The sequence below is a fragment of the Epinephelus lanceolatus genome, chromosome 12, assembly GCF_041903045.1.
Source record: "Epinephelus lanceolatus isolate andai-2023 chromosome 12, ASM4190304v1, whole genome shotgun sequence".
NCBI lineage: Eukaryota > Metazoa > Chordata > Actinopteri > Perciformes > Serranidae > Epinephelus > Epinephelus lanceolatus.
Genome location: NC_135745.1, coordinates 24,222,171 through 24,238,493, shown reverse-complemented (window position 1 = coordinate 24,238,493; position 16,323 = coordinate 24,222,171). Strand labels below are relative to the sequence as shown.

General features: G+C 42.2%; 1 protein-coding gene across 1 annotated transcript in view; it reads left to right on the top strand.

The window, feature by feature from the left end:
• LOC117271707 (MAGUK p55 subfamily member 7-like) overlaps positions 1–13,222 on the top strand; it is a 38,963-nt gene extending 25,741 nt beyond the window's left edge. Inside the window, exons 14-21 of the mRNA XM_078172852.1 lie at positions 248–299; positions 3,059–3,063; positions 5,804–5,977; positions 7,737–7,817; positions 7,916–8,009; positions 8,188–8,296; positions 9,956–10,099; positions 12,252–13,222. Coding sequence (XP_078028978.1) covers positions 248–299; positions 3,059–3,063; positions 5,804–5,977; positions 7,737–7,817; positions 7,916–8,009; positions 8,188–8,296; positions 9,956–10,099; positions 12,252–12,482 — 890 coding nt within the window. The 3' untranslated portion in view covers positions 12,483–13,222. The remainder of the gene's footprint in view (positions 1–247; positions 300–3,058; positions 3,064–5,803; positions 5,978–7,736; positions 7,818–7,915; positions 8,010–8,187; positions 8,297–9,955; positions 10,100–12,251) is intronic.
• Positions 13,223–16,323: the final 3,101 nt, after the last annotated feature.

Here is a 16,323-nt window from a genome sequence, read left to right as displayed (position 1 = left end):
TGTGCTAGTTTTTCGCTAACAATCAATTTGTAAGAGTAAGGTAGTCATTAATATTACTAAATTGTGGATATCATTTCTAAATAAAACTATTATTAGAATTTCCGAAGCAAAATATTAAGACATTTGGGTCAGAACATATGCTAATACTTTTGAGTATGAAATTTCAGAGCAACGCACATGTCATCCCCTTGTGGTTTCTGTCCATGATTTCCTCACTCTTTCCTCTTCTCTCTTCCTGTTTTTCCAGTCATGGAGGATGTCGACTACGGAGCTATAACAGGGATCCACATTGGTGAGATGTTTGACTTTTTCCACTAAAATCCCTCTGATACTGGAGAAGGGGCCAGTGTGATACAAGACAACACAGCTCAGGCCAATTGGACATGACAGCTCACAACAACACGCATATGTTGAATATAATACTGAACTAAGCAATAAAAATAGATGGAGAAAAACCAGCAACAAAAGGAGACCCTGGTTATATTTACAGAACAAACCAGTTCGTATGATGATGTAGTTTTGTGGTTTGGGGATTTGAGGGAGAGGACTACAACAGCAAATGTGGTTTTAGCCTTCCCATTTATCCCATTTGTCTTGATCTCATGGATTGGATATGATGTGCATGTGTGTGTTTGCGTGTGTGCATATGAGCGGTGCAGGATGTTCATATGGGGGCGTGCGCTTATGGCTGATTGTAAAAAGGCTCCCTATGTCTGTACAAGGCAAGGTAATTACAGATGTTGCATTATATCAGTTCCAAAAGTCATGTGCATTTAATAATGTGCATTTCATCTTATCTCAGGCCAGCTTCCACCTGATGACGTGGTGCAGACTCTGTGTTTCCTCTTTGTCTGGCATGTAAACCTTTATCGATGCTGCACGACCAAATGACTGCATGCGGAGTAATCAGAGGAAAGAGTGAGTGAAAGAGAAATGACATAGTGGAGTATTATGTGTAGATACACGAGCAGAGGCAGGGTGAAGGAGGGAAAAAATGGCTTACAGCTTCTACTCACTTGTCTCCCGGTGATTTTTTTTTTTTTTAGACGTGGTTCTCTGTCCTTTAAAAGAACAGTTTCACATTTTGGGAGAATGAGACGAGAAGATTGAGACCTCTCTCTTGTGTCTGTCCGGTAAATATTAAGCTTAAAGGTCCGGTGTGTAGGATTTAATAACTTTGTTTTAATTTGTTTATAATCACCTGAAAATCAGAACTCATGTGCTTTCCTTACCTTAGAATGAGTCGGTAATATCATCATATGGAGCGGATCCTCTTCCACAGGCTCCGCCATCTTGTTTCTGAGGTAGCCCTGAACAGACAAATCAAACATTGGCTTTAAGGCCCAGACACACCAAACCGACTTCAGGGAACTAGAGGCGGCGAAGGCCCCCTGCTGCATCACCTGACGTCGCCATCATGAACGCACTGCAAAGATGACAGCCGATGGTCTTATATTTCCATCTCACTCCACTACCTTCATTTTGACTGTTCTACCTTCACCTCCTTAGCAGTCTCACGTCACCTGCGACTTGGTCAAAAAAGTTGCACACACAAAGACTACAGCCGTCAATCAACTAGCATGTACATTCTGCACCTGTGTGAGAGGAAATACTTCTCAACACCAGCAGATGGCGGCAGTCTGTATTCGTCATTCAAAAAGGGAAAGCAATGGACAGTCGTGACGCTAGTTTGCCAGTTAGCATATTAACAACACAACCCAATGTTGAAAGAAGAAAGCATATTTACTGTGTGTCAGTGGACAATAACACAAACCATCAGGAAATGTTTCTGCTAAAGAGCTCAGTGGCGAAAGAAAAATAATCTTTCCTTATGAAACAAGATTGTTTTAGTCTCTCATCCTCTTGACGTCAGCTCTTTGTTTACTTTCCTCACTTCTGTTTCTTTTCTCATGTGCCGAGCTGAAGTGCCAATCAGAGTGATTTCATTTCAACATGCTGAATTGGCGGGAAAAAAGCTGACTAGCGCCAACGAGGGCTAATAGTGCAAGACGCACTGCACTGACGAGGGCAGCAGACGCTCACCAAAAGCCCAACTGTGACTGATGGCCAACTGCTGGCTTGGTGTGTTCATTTTAGTCAGACTGACACAATAAATCGGCTCTCTCTAATGTCATGTAAATTTTCTGAGCGAGACAGGGATGACTCTTAAAAGGTTACAGCTTACATCACAATCTTTCATAAATGACATTTTCAGGAAGGTACACTCTGCTGTCGGATTGTCGTTGTTTTCCCACTAACCACGAGACAGATCACAACAATTCACATCAGGACAGCATAAACAGTTTCCAACCTGCAGGTGCAGTAAGTATTTACAACAGTGGTGCACCATTCTGAAACTGTAAAAGCTCCCATTTTTGCATGATGTTGCTTTAAGGCTCATATCGTATCATCTTGACATGAAGGGCCCGTGCCCAGTTCATGACATACATCGCATGTATTCACTCTGCTCGCAGTCTTATCTCTGCTCTCCCTCTTATTTCATGCTGATGAGTGAAGCAGAAATAGCTTGCAGGATTTCCAAAACTGTACTAAGGTTTTACAGCTGAGAGCATTTTCAGTAACACATGATGAATTTCACTGCCAGATATACTTAAGATTGACAATGATGATATGTTTTCCTCTAGACCATATTCCATTCTGGGAAATAAGATTTCTGCTTAGCTGTATAGCGCAGGTTTCATGCAGTGCTGTATGTATTACTCTTTGACATTTCTAAGTGAAATCATCAGTTTAACTCCCATGTAAACAAAAGTTTGAGATCTCAACTCGCAGAGCCATGTTTCTTAGAATGAAGCCCGGAGAGGAAATGGACAGATATGCTTACAAAGTGAAATTACAGCTGACGTCAAAGAGAGCCTGGCAGCATCACTTAGCAGCAGTTAACATCATGAAAGAGAGCGAGCCTGCCAAGATGGGCCAGACCACAGTCGCATGGCAGACGCTGGCTGTCAGACGGCCTACAAGCGACGCGTGACAGACTGAGTTGTCGTCTGCTGACTGAGATTTGTGCTGTTCAGGATGGCCCTTGACAGCAGAGTTTGGGTGGCAGTGCTGATGGTTTCTTCTGATGTTGTTGTGCTCCTCTATTCTGCCTCACTTTGCTACTTGAGCTCTCCCTTCTGTCATGGTCATTGTTGTCATCTGGGTATCTCTGATGCTTTTTAACAGTGTTTAAGAGTTCAAGTCTAATTGGTGATGCCTAAGTGATGCAATAAGGGAAGTAGTGTTGGTGAATTGTGGAAGTAAATTAAACCTAGAATGACACAAGCCTTACACTCCTGTGGAGGTTTTGGTCGTAATACAGGTAAATAATATGAAAATGGATCAAACAGACCGTCATGATGGATAAATATAGCCTGGGTTTGGCAAACTTGTGTCAAGATACAAACTTCTCTTTCTTCTGTGGGTCCAACTTGGTTTGAGAATAACATTAATAGGTTTTTTCTTTAAACCAGCCCAGTCGCCACAATAAAATGTTGGCATTGTAGCATATGTAAGCTGAGTTTCTCATCAGGAGGAGGAGGGGAAGGTGGATTGCATGACACCTAGGCAAGACCACTGTTCAAGACCAACAAACAACAAGAGTGGCCGTGTTTGTAGCAACCAAACCGGGTATTTTAAGCTAAACTACAATCTAGCCAAGTGGTTTTTCATTGCCTGAACCTAACCACACTTAACCACAGCGTTGTTACAATGCAAAATTTAAGATTTAAACATAAAGGAACGTAAAGTTTCAACATATTGGCTGCATATGAGACATGTTAATGTGACATACCCGTGGTGTGCAATGTGGGGATGCGCAATAATATCCGCAAGTCATCCGTATTGGCTGATTTTGGCTTTAAAATGAACTATTAGAATCAGCAAAAATGCTTTTTCTTATTTTGCACAATGAATGAATATTACATACATTGAAAAGTATTGTACTTCATGTCTCCATCTGCTGGTGGGCCATCATGATAAGAGTATGCATGTATAATATTATGTTAATTCCACTTCAGAGGAGACTTGATGATCACTAAAATTAGGAGGGGAAAAAGTGGATGTATCAATATCAGTTATCGGCCAAATAAGTTGTTATGTATCAGAAAAAATCCAATATCGTGCATCCCTAGCACAATACCAGTATTGATTCGATGGTGATTGGGTTGGTTAAAGGTCTAGTGTGTAGAATTTTGTGGCAACTAGCAGCGAGGTTGCAGAACAGTTTTCTCATGTGCCAAGCGTGTAGGAGAACCACAGTGGCTAATGTGAAAACTGCAGTGGCCCAATCTAGGGTCAGTGTTTGATTTGTTCGTTCTGGGCTACTGTGAACAGACACAGCAGACTACCATGGGAGAAGACCTGCTCCATGTGTAGATATAAACAGCTCATTCTAAAGCCAAGTTCAGACCATGATTCACGACGAGGCAAAACTGTGTTAGAATGTTGCAGAGAAAAGTTGCAGCGGTGTGTACTGGCCGGTCTGAGCTCGACTCATGCTGGCTGGTGGTGTCACCTGCAACTCAGCTGGTCAAAGGTAAGGCACATCACCTGTTTCAACAGTGAATCGGCTTGTAGTGAAGTCTGAGACAGATGCTCCATCACCACTGAGCCCTCTGTTTCCATCCGAAACGGGCACACCGTGAGGTGGGTCGATGCTTCTGCTTGCTGTATGTGCTAATGCCCCGCCCACACACACACACACACACACACACACACACACACACACACACACTTTCACTGACTGATTAGTTGGAGCTGGTTATTTATATTATTGTGGCATATTTATTATAAATTCAGTCTATCTGATGCTCATTTTGTCTCGATTGTATCCTGAGATTTGAATAACATCAGAAATAAGAAATTAAAAATTATTACAAAATAGTATTATTTTTGTATTACAAAATACAAAAAAATGTGTTTATTAAAAAAAAAGACAGAAGTAGAAACATAGCTCAGTTAATTATCTTCCTCCTTATGTTTTGTTCACATTACCAGCGACTGCAACAGGCTGCAAGTCATTTTCAATGGAAGCTGTTGACATGAAGCTACAAACTGACGCCCGTCACTTGTCACTGCGGACAGGTGACACATTACGAATCAAAGTAGAGCTGGCCTCAACTTTTTTCAGAGCTCCAGTGACGCGGCGAATCGTCAACCAATCATGTTTTTGTTTCAAACTACAGTACTACTTTATTTAGTTTGGTTAGTTGACGCTATGCTAGCTTTTTGTGCATTGCTGCATAGGGATTCCATAGGGCAGCAAAATGTGGTATTAAGATGGGGCTCGGACATTTATCAAAATTACAGACATTTTTTGAATAAATACAAACTTAATTCAACATTTAGTTGAGGTGCTTTGTGGCGAGCAGCATATACACACAGGCCCATGACGACACATCTACAGTAACGAGCATTTGAGCAACACTTCAGCGACTGAATGAAAATGTAGCTGGTCTCGCTGTTGCGTTGTCACTCATAATGTGAACACAGCATCAGTCTTCCTCATCCTCCGAGACCTCCTCTGTTTATATTAGACTTATTAGTAGTAGACATTGGCCAGGTGGCCAGAAATATGACTCTGAATGAATTGCTTAGTATTTGTGTAAATTGGTAGGAGATTGTTTCCCAACACATTCACCACATCAACCTTATGAGCCAATATTATGACAGATGTTGTGTTGCTCTGCATTTAAGTTGCCAAAGAAATCAATGAATATGGATTATAGGACTGTCACAATGAGGCTAGGCTTTCAGTATTTCACCTGGCAGGTCTAAAGTCCCTGTCTCTCCTTTCCAGCTGGTTTAAGGCGGAGTTTCCGACTCGGGAGAAAGAGCAGTTGGACCAGAGAAGCAGCGCGGTCCAGGAGGTGGAGCACAGGGGTGCATGGCTCATTTCGCCCCCCTACCTACATAGAGGTGATCCCCTACCACAGAGACCCTAAGGACAGACACCGACTGGTTGTTCTGGTTGGTACGTATGAGCTAAACCAGAAAGAAACCTGCGACATCATCTGTGGAGAGTTTGTTTTGAGAGCACAATGCCTAAAGCTTACTCATATATTTGCAGCTAGTGTGATACTGTATGTGTAACATTGCTATATGCAAAGCTTATACCCTTGTAGTCACTGTGATGGTATGTGCAGTTTTTGTACATTGTGTGCTCTGTTTTATATCAACCCTCTGCCATTTTTTATCCACGCAAAAAATGAAAATCAACATGATCCCATTCACTAAAAGGACAGCATTATGGAAGCTGTTGTTGATCAAGAGAAAACCTAATGCATTGATGAAGATTTATGTCCCCACTCTTGAACGCAAGAACAATTCTTTCCCATCAGACCCACGTAAACACTGTCAGAGAGCTCCAAGTCAGAATATATTGTGTTCTCTTAAGTTACCAAGTGGCCCACCCCAGATTCACTACGTCTGCCAATCCTGCAGGCCTGCTCTATGTATTTTTGAGCTATATCTCTCCCCGGGGAATTTCACATTGAGCCCTGCTGAAGGTCTTTTTAATGTCATACTATGATACAACTGTAGGTCATCTGTGACCGAGGCAAATCTAAGAAAGAAGAGAAGGGCAGAGATGCACAGAGAGGGACAGAAAACTGAAAGTGGAAACACAACGAGCTGAAGAGGTGCAAAAACAAAGCCAGATAGAGAGGAGATAAATGATAGGTGAATGGAGAGAAGGGGGATGAGCGGATTGCGAATAAGATCCCTCACAATGTCAGCCAAGTGCTCCATCATCAAACTGGAACAGTTAAGACAGCTTGGATTTAGATTTAGACCTCTTTAATTGAGTTGGAGCTTACCTCGACTCTGGATTACATTTTACTGTCTGCTGTGAAGGCTCTTCATTGACCGGAGGTCATCATTAAGAATATATAGCTTATTGGCAATGAGGGTTATAGACGGGAAAACCAAGACCTGGATCGCTAAAACAGGACCAGCTGGATAATGTTTGACCAGGTTGGAAATATATCCGTTTTTGTTTGCATTGCGTACGCACTTTGACTGAAACAAAAGACCGTTATGCCCCAGGAAAGTTGGTGAAAGCAACTGCCAGCCACTCTAAGCCGTACAGATCGTGTAACTCCAGAAAAAAATAAAGGTCAGGAGAAAGTATCCGCGGAGCCTGATGATGCTCCTCTGCAGCCGTGTGGAGCAGCTGTGAAAGACATCAGCAGTGTAAGAGTGGAGAGTCTATAAACTTGATATTTTGTAATGTATCGAGCTCATGCAACGCTGTGATGGAAAAGGCAGGTATGTCAGGAATCCTACTTTCAGACAGCGCTCCATTAGAGTCTGATGCAATCTGGGGCTGCAGAAACCTGCTTCAGAAGAAAATCCCAGATGCTCCAGTACATGTGTGTACGCTCCATCCTGTGCGTCCTACACTATAATGACACCGATACCGTGTGGCTTCGCAGATGTCACGTTTAAATGTGATGCTATGGATTTTCCAGAGGGCACAGGAGCATTTAATGTTCAATAGAGTGAGGCCGGTTGGAGAATCATTTTCAGACTGAAATCAGTATGAAATCTGAGCTCTGTCTGTCTGACTTGCTCTCGCTCCCCTTCTCCCTCCCTGATGATAAAGACAGATGTGTCACCAGATCACTGAGCCCATTTGATGTCGGACTTGTCGTGAGGAAAACATTAGTACACACTGATATTGGGAATGAATATCCACATACAGAACACACTGTTTTGATCTTTGTCTCAAGGGCCCAGCGGCGTTGGCGTTAATGAACTGAAGAGGAGGCTCCTGATCTCCGATCCTGACCGCTATGGCGTCACCGTACCGCGTAAGACAGACATCCAAAAGTGTCACCTTCACCTCCCGCGCATGCACTGGTTTCTTGTCTTTTTACAGCTGTCCTCCCGTCCTGTCCTGTTCTTTCAGACACCACACGTGAGAAGAGACGGCAGGAGAACGAAGGCGTGGATTACCATTTTGTGCCAGTTCACATATTTGAAGAGGATATTCTCAATCATAGGTACATAAGCAGGTGTTGCTCTTGAGGTTTCTTTTCCCACGGTGTTAAAAATAGACCCACTCCTTCTTTCTCTTTCACGAGAGTTATGTCCACCATTTTCACTGCTGTCTGATTACCATTTCATGCTGTCTTACTGTATTTCCTCTCTGTTCCTGTTCCCATTTCTTTCTGCCTCCAGGTTTGTAGAATATGGGAGATATGGAGGACACTACTATGGAACGAGTGTAGACTCTGTGCACAGAGTGATGGCTGAAGGCAAGGTGTGCCTCCTTGATGTGCACCCTAGTGTGAGTATTTCAGATAAATTACAAAAGTGTTCATGGAGCACACTGAATACTTAATTAAACTTCTGAGTTGAGGCTCTACGTACGTGTCACCGTAGCCTGCCGTACACCTCCCAAGAAATACAACTACACATCACAATGACACAGACCTCCTATTTACTTTTGTAAACTGAAAACCATTTTCTTCAACAAAAACAAAGCTTTTATTTACTTTATTTTGCAGGGGAAAAAAACAATAAATTGTGAACACAGTCCCCACAAAATAGCATTTGAAGACGTGTGTGATTTATCCTGGCTTCAGGCGTCTGCTAGCCACTGGGATAAATTTATCCAATACAATGTAGGGCTGTACAACTGATCCAGTATTAATCATCATCACTATTTTGGCTTCCTACGATTAAATAACCATGATCGACTGAAATACTGACGTTTAAAATGCGTGCTCCACACATAGAAAACCCTCCTGCATATCAAGTCAAGCGCTACATAAACTAACAGCCAGCCTCCACTTTTCAAGAGACACCACGACATGCCACTACACCTGCACTCAACATTCCTAAACTCACCTGAAAAAAACACCACAATCTGCAGTACAATGAATGCATGAAGGCCAAGAAGAATAACGTTGCTAACGTCACCCACTGAATTCCCGTCCTTATCCAGCATCAAGCAAGTCAGACATCCTTAACAGTGACGCTGTACAGGACGTCACAGTATTGAGAGTGCATATACATATACAGCAGTGGATACGTATCCATAGAAGATGCACTGAATTCAGATGAAGACGAACCTTATTTTAAGTCTTATCTTGATGCAAACATTAGCCAAATTTCATTCTTTTGTTAAACACTTGCAGTTCCTCCCGGCTTCATATGAGAACAGGAGAAGTCCACTAGCTTCAAGGCTAATTTATGCAATGTAAAATATCATAGGCTTATGCTAATAACGTTAGCATGTTGTGTATGCGTGGAGACTGGATTGAGGGACGCACAGGAAAAGTGCAGGTGCAAGCTGTCAAGTACTGTATTAAATGTAGGGTACTGAAAGTGAAATTGACTGCAAATGATTAAAATATAATGCATTCATTTCATGTCATGTTTGGGGCCACCATTGGCCGGCCAGCCACACTTTAAGCAACAATGGCGTAAAACCTATGTGTAACTATAAATCAGCCCTGAGGGACTGCATGCTGCTGGTTTGTTGGGGTGCCTCGGCAGAGGGGGGATAGCACAAACCTTCACTTGTTATGACCTGCTAGTTAAGGTTCTCGCTTACAAGTAGGAACTGGGACTCCATGTGTATCAGAGGGAGCACACAGAGCTCTTCAGTCTCTGTATGTCAACAGGGGGAATTAGCAGTTACAAGTGCTGCAGTACATGAAGTCAATCCAAAATTTGGAAAAGGACGATAACATGCAAAACAAAACAGGCTGTTAATCCTCTACAAATCATTGCCTTTATATTATGGATATAGTCTGGATTCCTCATTCTGCAGAACACCAGCATATTGGGTTACAACATTTAAGATTATTCAACATTTAGGCCGATCCCCTGAAATCTTACTGTATTCCTTTAATGTGTCTACATTATTTGGACAGATTATTGTTCCATAAACATGTCTGCCTACGTCTGACCTCTCTCTTTTTTGTCATCACCACTACAGAAAATAAAGCATGTGTACACATCTGAATTCAAACCATACGTGGTGTTCGTGAAGCCCCCGCGCATCGAGGAGCTGCGCCTCACCAGGCGGAGAGCTAAATTCATCTGCGATGAAGACGACAAGAACTCAGTCAGGATCTTTTCAGTAAGAGACCCTATCACATAAACACACAAAACACACTCCACCAGGTACATGTGTGAAGGCAGGTGCTTGTTCCATGTCCTGTAACATGTGGGGCGGTGTGAGGTCAAACACCCTGACCTTAATGTACCCACCCAACTCCACAGACACGCAACACACCTCAACTCCCTCCCTCACGCACACACCTTGCCTTACACATGGTTGACCCTGTGGTTTGCATTAAAGAGACATTTAAGAGGCAGAGGGAGTTACAAGGCTGCTTAGTAGGTGGCTTCTTGTTCCATCACTGATGTAAAGGTGAGTACAGTTGATCGAGGAGATGTTACATCATGTGCAGTCTTAGTTTTGGCAGATTCTTACTAGTTGTAGTCACATTCAAGTCATTGTTATCCCTCATAGTTTTAGTCTAGTTTTAACCGACGATAATTTAAAACACATTAGTCTCGTTTTTGGCGACGAAAAGTCATTACATTTTAGTGCACCTCGCATTTTGCAACCTGCAAAACCTGTGATCAGGGCCTTAGTGATTGTCATTTGAAAAGCTCAAAATTTCACACCTAGGATTTGTCCCTGGAGTCACTGTACACTCTGACTTATCAGAAGCAGAAAAATAACTTTATTTTTCTATATGTGCAGCATCTGGAGGTTTAAAGTCTTCTCTCTCCTCTGTCCTCTCAGAGTCAGTGATTAAAACTGGTGGCTGCTTGCTCTGCTGCGGTTCAGTGGCTAACAAACAAGGCTAGCTGCTAACAGCCACCGCTGCAACCAACAAACTCCACCAATCCCATTCAATAGCTCTATTTTCCACAGTCAGACACACAGCTGCTTATTAACTGCCGAATTACAGCTCACAATTTGTGCCAGCAGCTGAAGCTGTGGTGAAGTGAGTGTTTTGCACATTAGTGAAACATCCTGGTACTGACTATTTACTGGCTTTTACCAGCCCGACGGAATTCTGATCTCATACCGCTCACGAGGCATTAGAAAATAATGGCAAGAATGGCTGGAGAGGTGCCAGGTCGTCTCCAAGGTAGCGATGGCAAAATGAAGCCTCATGAAGCATTTTCTGTATTTTCTGACCCCACTAGATGGCGCTTTTTGTTCAACAAAAGCTTGAAAGCACACTGAATTGCCATTCTTTGAGCCTCTCTTTTTACACCATGAGCGCAATCTAGTGGCCTCAGAAAATAGAGAAAATGATACATGAGGCTTCATTTGGCCATCGCTACTCCAAGGTGCCCTTGAGCAAAGCACTAAACCGCCAACTGCTCATGTATAGGTCCTGTTTGTGCAGGTGTGTGTATTTCAGGCCGACAACAATGTACGACAACAATGTTTGTATGACAATGGAGTGAAAAAATTGAATTTCCCCTCAGGGTTTAATAAAGTATACTTTCTTCCTCCTCATTATCAAAGATCTATTTTTAGCTCATCAACGTCTCGCCTTTGTCATCTAAAAAACTTTTGACGAACAATTGAAGTTGAAGTTTTCGTTAACAAAATACACACAGATCTTGAGTACATGTGTTGGAGGTGAGAAACAAGCGCATGTATATTTGATGACAAAGAGATGCTGGGTCACTTTCATAATCCCCATCTGGCTTCTCCTTCACCGTCTGACCCCGGCTGCCCATGTTGCCCTTGTTAAACCCACCAGGTCACACACCTGTGCTGCAGCATGTCTGGAGTCTGCCCACAGCCGAGCACCGTGGCTCTTAAAGGGTTCAGGCATATCTTACGGGGCTGTGCTTTCAGCTCGTACTACAGCTGGTGTGAAAAGGCCTTTATCCTTTACTCTCAGTGTGTAACGACGTGTTACGCCTCGGTCAGGAAGGCTGAATGGTCTCAAGGATCCGTTTCATGTCCTGTTATGTTACAGTATGTGCAGATTATTGTAAAACAGCTTCTTGGAGGATGTCACCACATGGTCAGGCTTTAGATGTTCTGTTCCCATCAACAGTATTTGTCAGATTAACAATGAAATCATCATTAATCATCAGTTCCTGTTTTTTCTTAGCGCTGCTTTGCTGTGCAGATTCTTTTCATCTCTTTGCTCTATGGTTAATCAAAGGACACACAAGTCAGACTATGAAAACAGCTGAATTAGAGCATCATGTTACTACACTTTATTTACCCAGGTGTTCTCTTGTCACAGGAGGAGGATTTCGAGGACATGATTAACTTGGCCGAAACCATGGAGAGCCAGTGCGGTCACCTGTTTGACAAGGTGATCGTTAACGGAGACATCGCCGTGGCGTTCAGGGAGCTGAGGGCCGACCTCGAGAAGGTGTTAGAGGCAGAAGTTCACTGGATTCCTGCAGAGTGGATCTGCTCCTCGCCGAAAAAAGCACGGAGAAGCTGTGGTCATTTGGACAGCTGGATTTGAACTATGAGCTCAGAAAGAAACAAAGAAGAGCCTAAAAATAATGTCTGACTGACTGATCCTAAGTCCCGCCCCTCTAAGTTACTGTAGCAAAGTCGGACATGCTTGACAAAAAGAAATATGGCGATGGCGGTTTTGTTTAGCTTGGTGCTGAAGTGCTAGTTTCTAGGCATAAGGCAATATAGCTTCAAGAAGCAGACAGCAAGGACGATGTGATGACGGGATATATTCACCATATTAACGTTTATAAACATGGCAAATTGTTGCAAATTCCGGTTTCAATGTAAAAGAAATAAGAAGAGACAGAGAATGATGTGACTACCAGTCAACATCAGGTGCGTTTACATGGAGCTAATGTTTCACAACCACCTCAACTGGAAGAGACTGGCCCAATTAGATAGGACAGTTTGATTGGATTTTCGTTCTAGAGAGAGAGAGGGGTCCGTCTTTTGATCTGCTTCAACACTCTTTGTGTCTACATTAAAGTGTTGTTGTTAGCTCAGTGTCACAGTGGTTCACTCTATGGTGAAGTATAACAGGAAATAAGAGAACCTGACTGAGGTTCTACCGTGTTGTTTGCTCAACTGTTACTGGAGCACAGAGCGAAAAGGGGCGGGACATGGGAAAGGCTAACTGTATGTAGTTCGAATTCAACACCTTAAACCTTGAATTTTTGTCATATTTTAAATATTTTTCCGTTTGTAAACAGGTCCAGTCATTACCACTGTTTTCCACAGTGTCTCTTAGTGTGCATCTAATTAGGCAGAATCCATCTCTCTCCCTCCGCCTGTCCCTCAGCCAGTTCTTCTGTTGGCATTTGGCTGAAATAACGTCAGCTCGCAGGATGGAGAAGAAGAAGAAGACGAAAGGGAAAAAAAAGGAAACTCTCCAGAGCTTGTGGCTGAGCGTAATCCTTCCCTGCCAAGTCGCAAACATCAGCATGTAATTATTCTGACAGCTGCTGCACTTCAATTAACTGTAATGTACACCAGAGAAATATTATTAGTAGCAGTCAGGGAGGCGTTTAGCCAACGACGTGCTGTACAAAATACAGACACAAATAAGATAACAGTCAATTAAAGACTGTAGGTGAAGAAAATTGTTTTACGGCTTTAGTTTCAGAATTGTATATGTATTATAAATGAGAACTAAAGATGCTGTTAATAGTGTGTCATAATTATTCAACTGTTGACTCTCTAGAAATGTGGTTGTTTAAGATTTTTAAGGGTTGAATGTGTATTTTAAAGCACCCTGCGCTGAAAATCTACTTCATTATGGATCATTTACTGTAAAGAATATACAAAAACATACTGAGACAATTAAGAATAATTACCAGAAACTCACCATTAGTGACACTTCATAAACAAATCCTCATATTTGAGCATCACAGCCGCCTGCCGGGTGCAGTTTCTACTATTCTCCTTCACACAAGCTGCTTGATCCCGTTCTCTTTAACGCCTGCATTCCTCCACATTCATGGTGTTTCCTTCCTCTTTTTGGATGCTGTGCTAAATTGGGTGTGAAGGAGTGTTAATGTGTCTATCATGTCGTGTTTGGGAGGAAGAGGGAGCAGCGTGATGTGGGGAGACGGTAATGGCTTTCTAGGGAGTTGGGCCTTTGCAGACATACGGGGAGAAAGTTACGACCGCACATAAAAGCTTACTGTAAAAGGCTGTGCATGGCGGATTAGGAGCACGCCATTTTGTCTCAGGTATTTATTTTACTTTGGCAGGCTCTCGTCAGAAATAGATGAGTGGGGATGCACTCGTTGGCGTGTCTGTCTACACAACCAGACTGTCGGGACACAACGGTCACACTTGTGCCAGGCCTGAAGCGCGACCTCAGCCAAAGCGTGGCAGTATAACTTCATCACACCACTGAGAATCTGCAGGCACCCTCTGAGATCATAACGATGCCATTTAAGACACCGGAGTGATCCAATGAAAACCCACCGTTTTATGTTCACTGCAGCTCCCACTTCAAACATTACACAGAAGTATGATGTCAATTGGTCTCGGATAATTTGGCTCACTCATGTAACTGTCTACTGAAAGTATGTAAAAATAAATAGGACTGATGTTAAACAATATCTTCATCTCTGTATGAAATGTTCATAACTTACAACATGGTAAAGCACATGCTGAAAGTATATGGGAGTAAATTATGCGAACCTAAAGCAGGAAGGGGAAAAGGTTTTTAGTTCATTACAGACAGCTGTAAATTTATAGAGTCATCTACTGATTCCTATATCCTGATATTGACACACTAAGGAAATACTTTACCCCCAAATGACCATTTGTATTACTCACTCCGTGATGTGCTGAAAACTAACATGCCTGTGGTGAACGAAGAATCCAAAACGAAGTACATTTTTGATGAATTGAAGTCATAAGAGTATGTGTTTAACAACGGGTAAACTATATCAAAACATCCATTCACAAACTCTCACACAGCTCCTACAGCATAATCCAAGTCTCGTTTATCCAGTCGTATGCTCAGTACTTCACAAACAGGCAGCCCTCTCAGATGGGGAACTGCGAAAATTATCTATGCCTTCTTCAATTGCCAAGAACTGCTGATTTTTCATTATAGTTATGCAAGAAAAACAAAGTTGTCTTCACAAATTCAACGTAACACAGGATGCGTAATTGATTACAAATGGTCATTTGAGGGTGAAGTATTCCTTTAAAGTCAGACTTTACAACTTTTGAAAGAAGAAACAACAAATCTTCCTCTTACAAATAAAAAGCTAAATTCGTAAACAATAAAACGCACTCAGTTCAATACATTTAGGGGTTTTCTCTGTACAGCCTTACTTGGTTGGGTATGACCATAAAGTTATAATGGCTAATATTAGCTAGCTAGAAACTAACATTACTAACTCAGTTCAGATGTCGTACCGTACGCCGTAGCCTAACATGCACCTCCCCAGAAATGTAACTACACGGTGCAGTGACGCAGACCTCCTGTCTATTTCTGTAAGCTGAAACCATTTCCCTCAGTGGAAACGAAGCTTTTATTTACTTTAATGTCACAGATTACAAACAATAAATTGTGGAGACAATAAAGCCTCCACAAAATAGCATTTTAAGTCTTGTGTGTAATTTATCCTGGCTTCATATGAGCAGAGGAAATCTCCACTCATCGCTAGGCTAATTTATACAATGTAAAATGCCATAGGCTTGTGCTAATAACATTAGCATGTTATACTTGGAAAACATGTTAAGTATAAGACAGGTGTTTTGTCAGTGAACCTTGTGAGCTGTAATGGAGCTGAATTTTGTAATGTACCTTTGTTAAATGTTGCTGTTGTCCCTGGCTTCATATGAGTAGAGGAAATGTCTGCTAGCCGCTAAGGTAATTTATACAATGTAAAATACCATAAGCTTGTGCTAATAATGTTAGCATGTTGTATTTGTGGGGAAAATGTGTCCAGATAAAGACAAGTGCTTTGTCTGTGAATGCTGAGAGTTATAGTGAAGCTGATTTGTGTACTTGTGTTTGAAATTGTCTCTATTAAGCCGTGTTTAATGTGTGTTTTTAATCAACTCAGCTTTACAACATTTCACAAAAACACCGCTGCCTACTAGTGTTTTGGAGGTGTAACTGCAGAGTGACACAGACACACCATCACACAAGTGTTTATGCTCACAATGGCGTAGGCTATGTGATGATAAGTCCAATATTCCTCCTCCTTTTAGCTCTGTTTTGGCGTCCACCACCTCCTGTGGTAAATATCTGATTCTTTAGTTGCTTCATGTTCCACTGTGTTCACCAGCTGGTCGCTAACATTGTCAGTTTTCTGTTTGGTGCTGGTTAGGTAGTGTACAGCAGATTTATTACA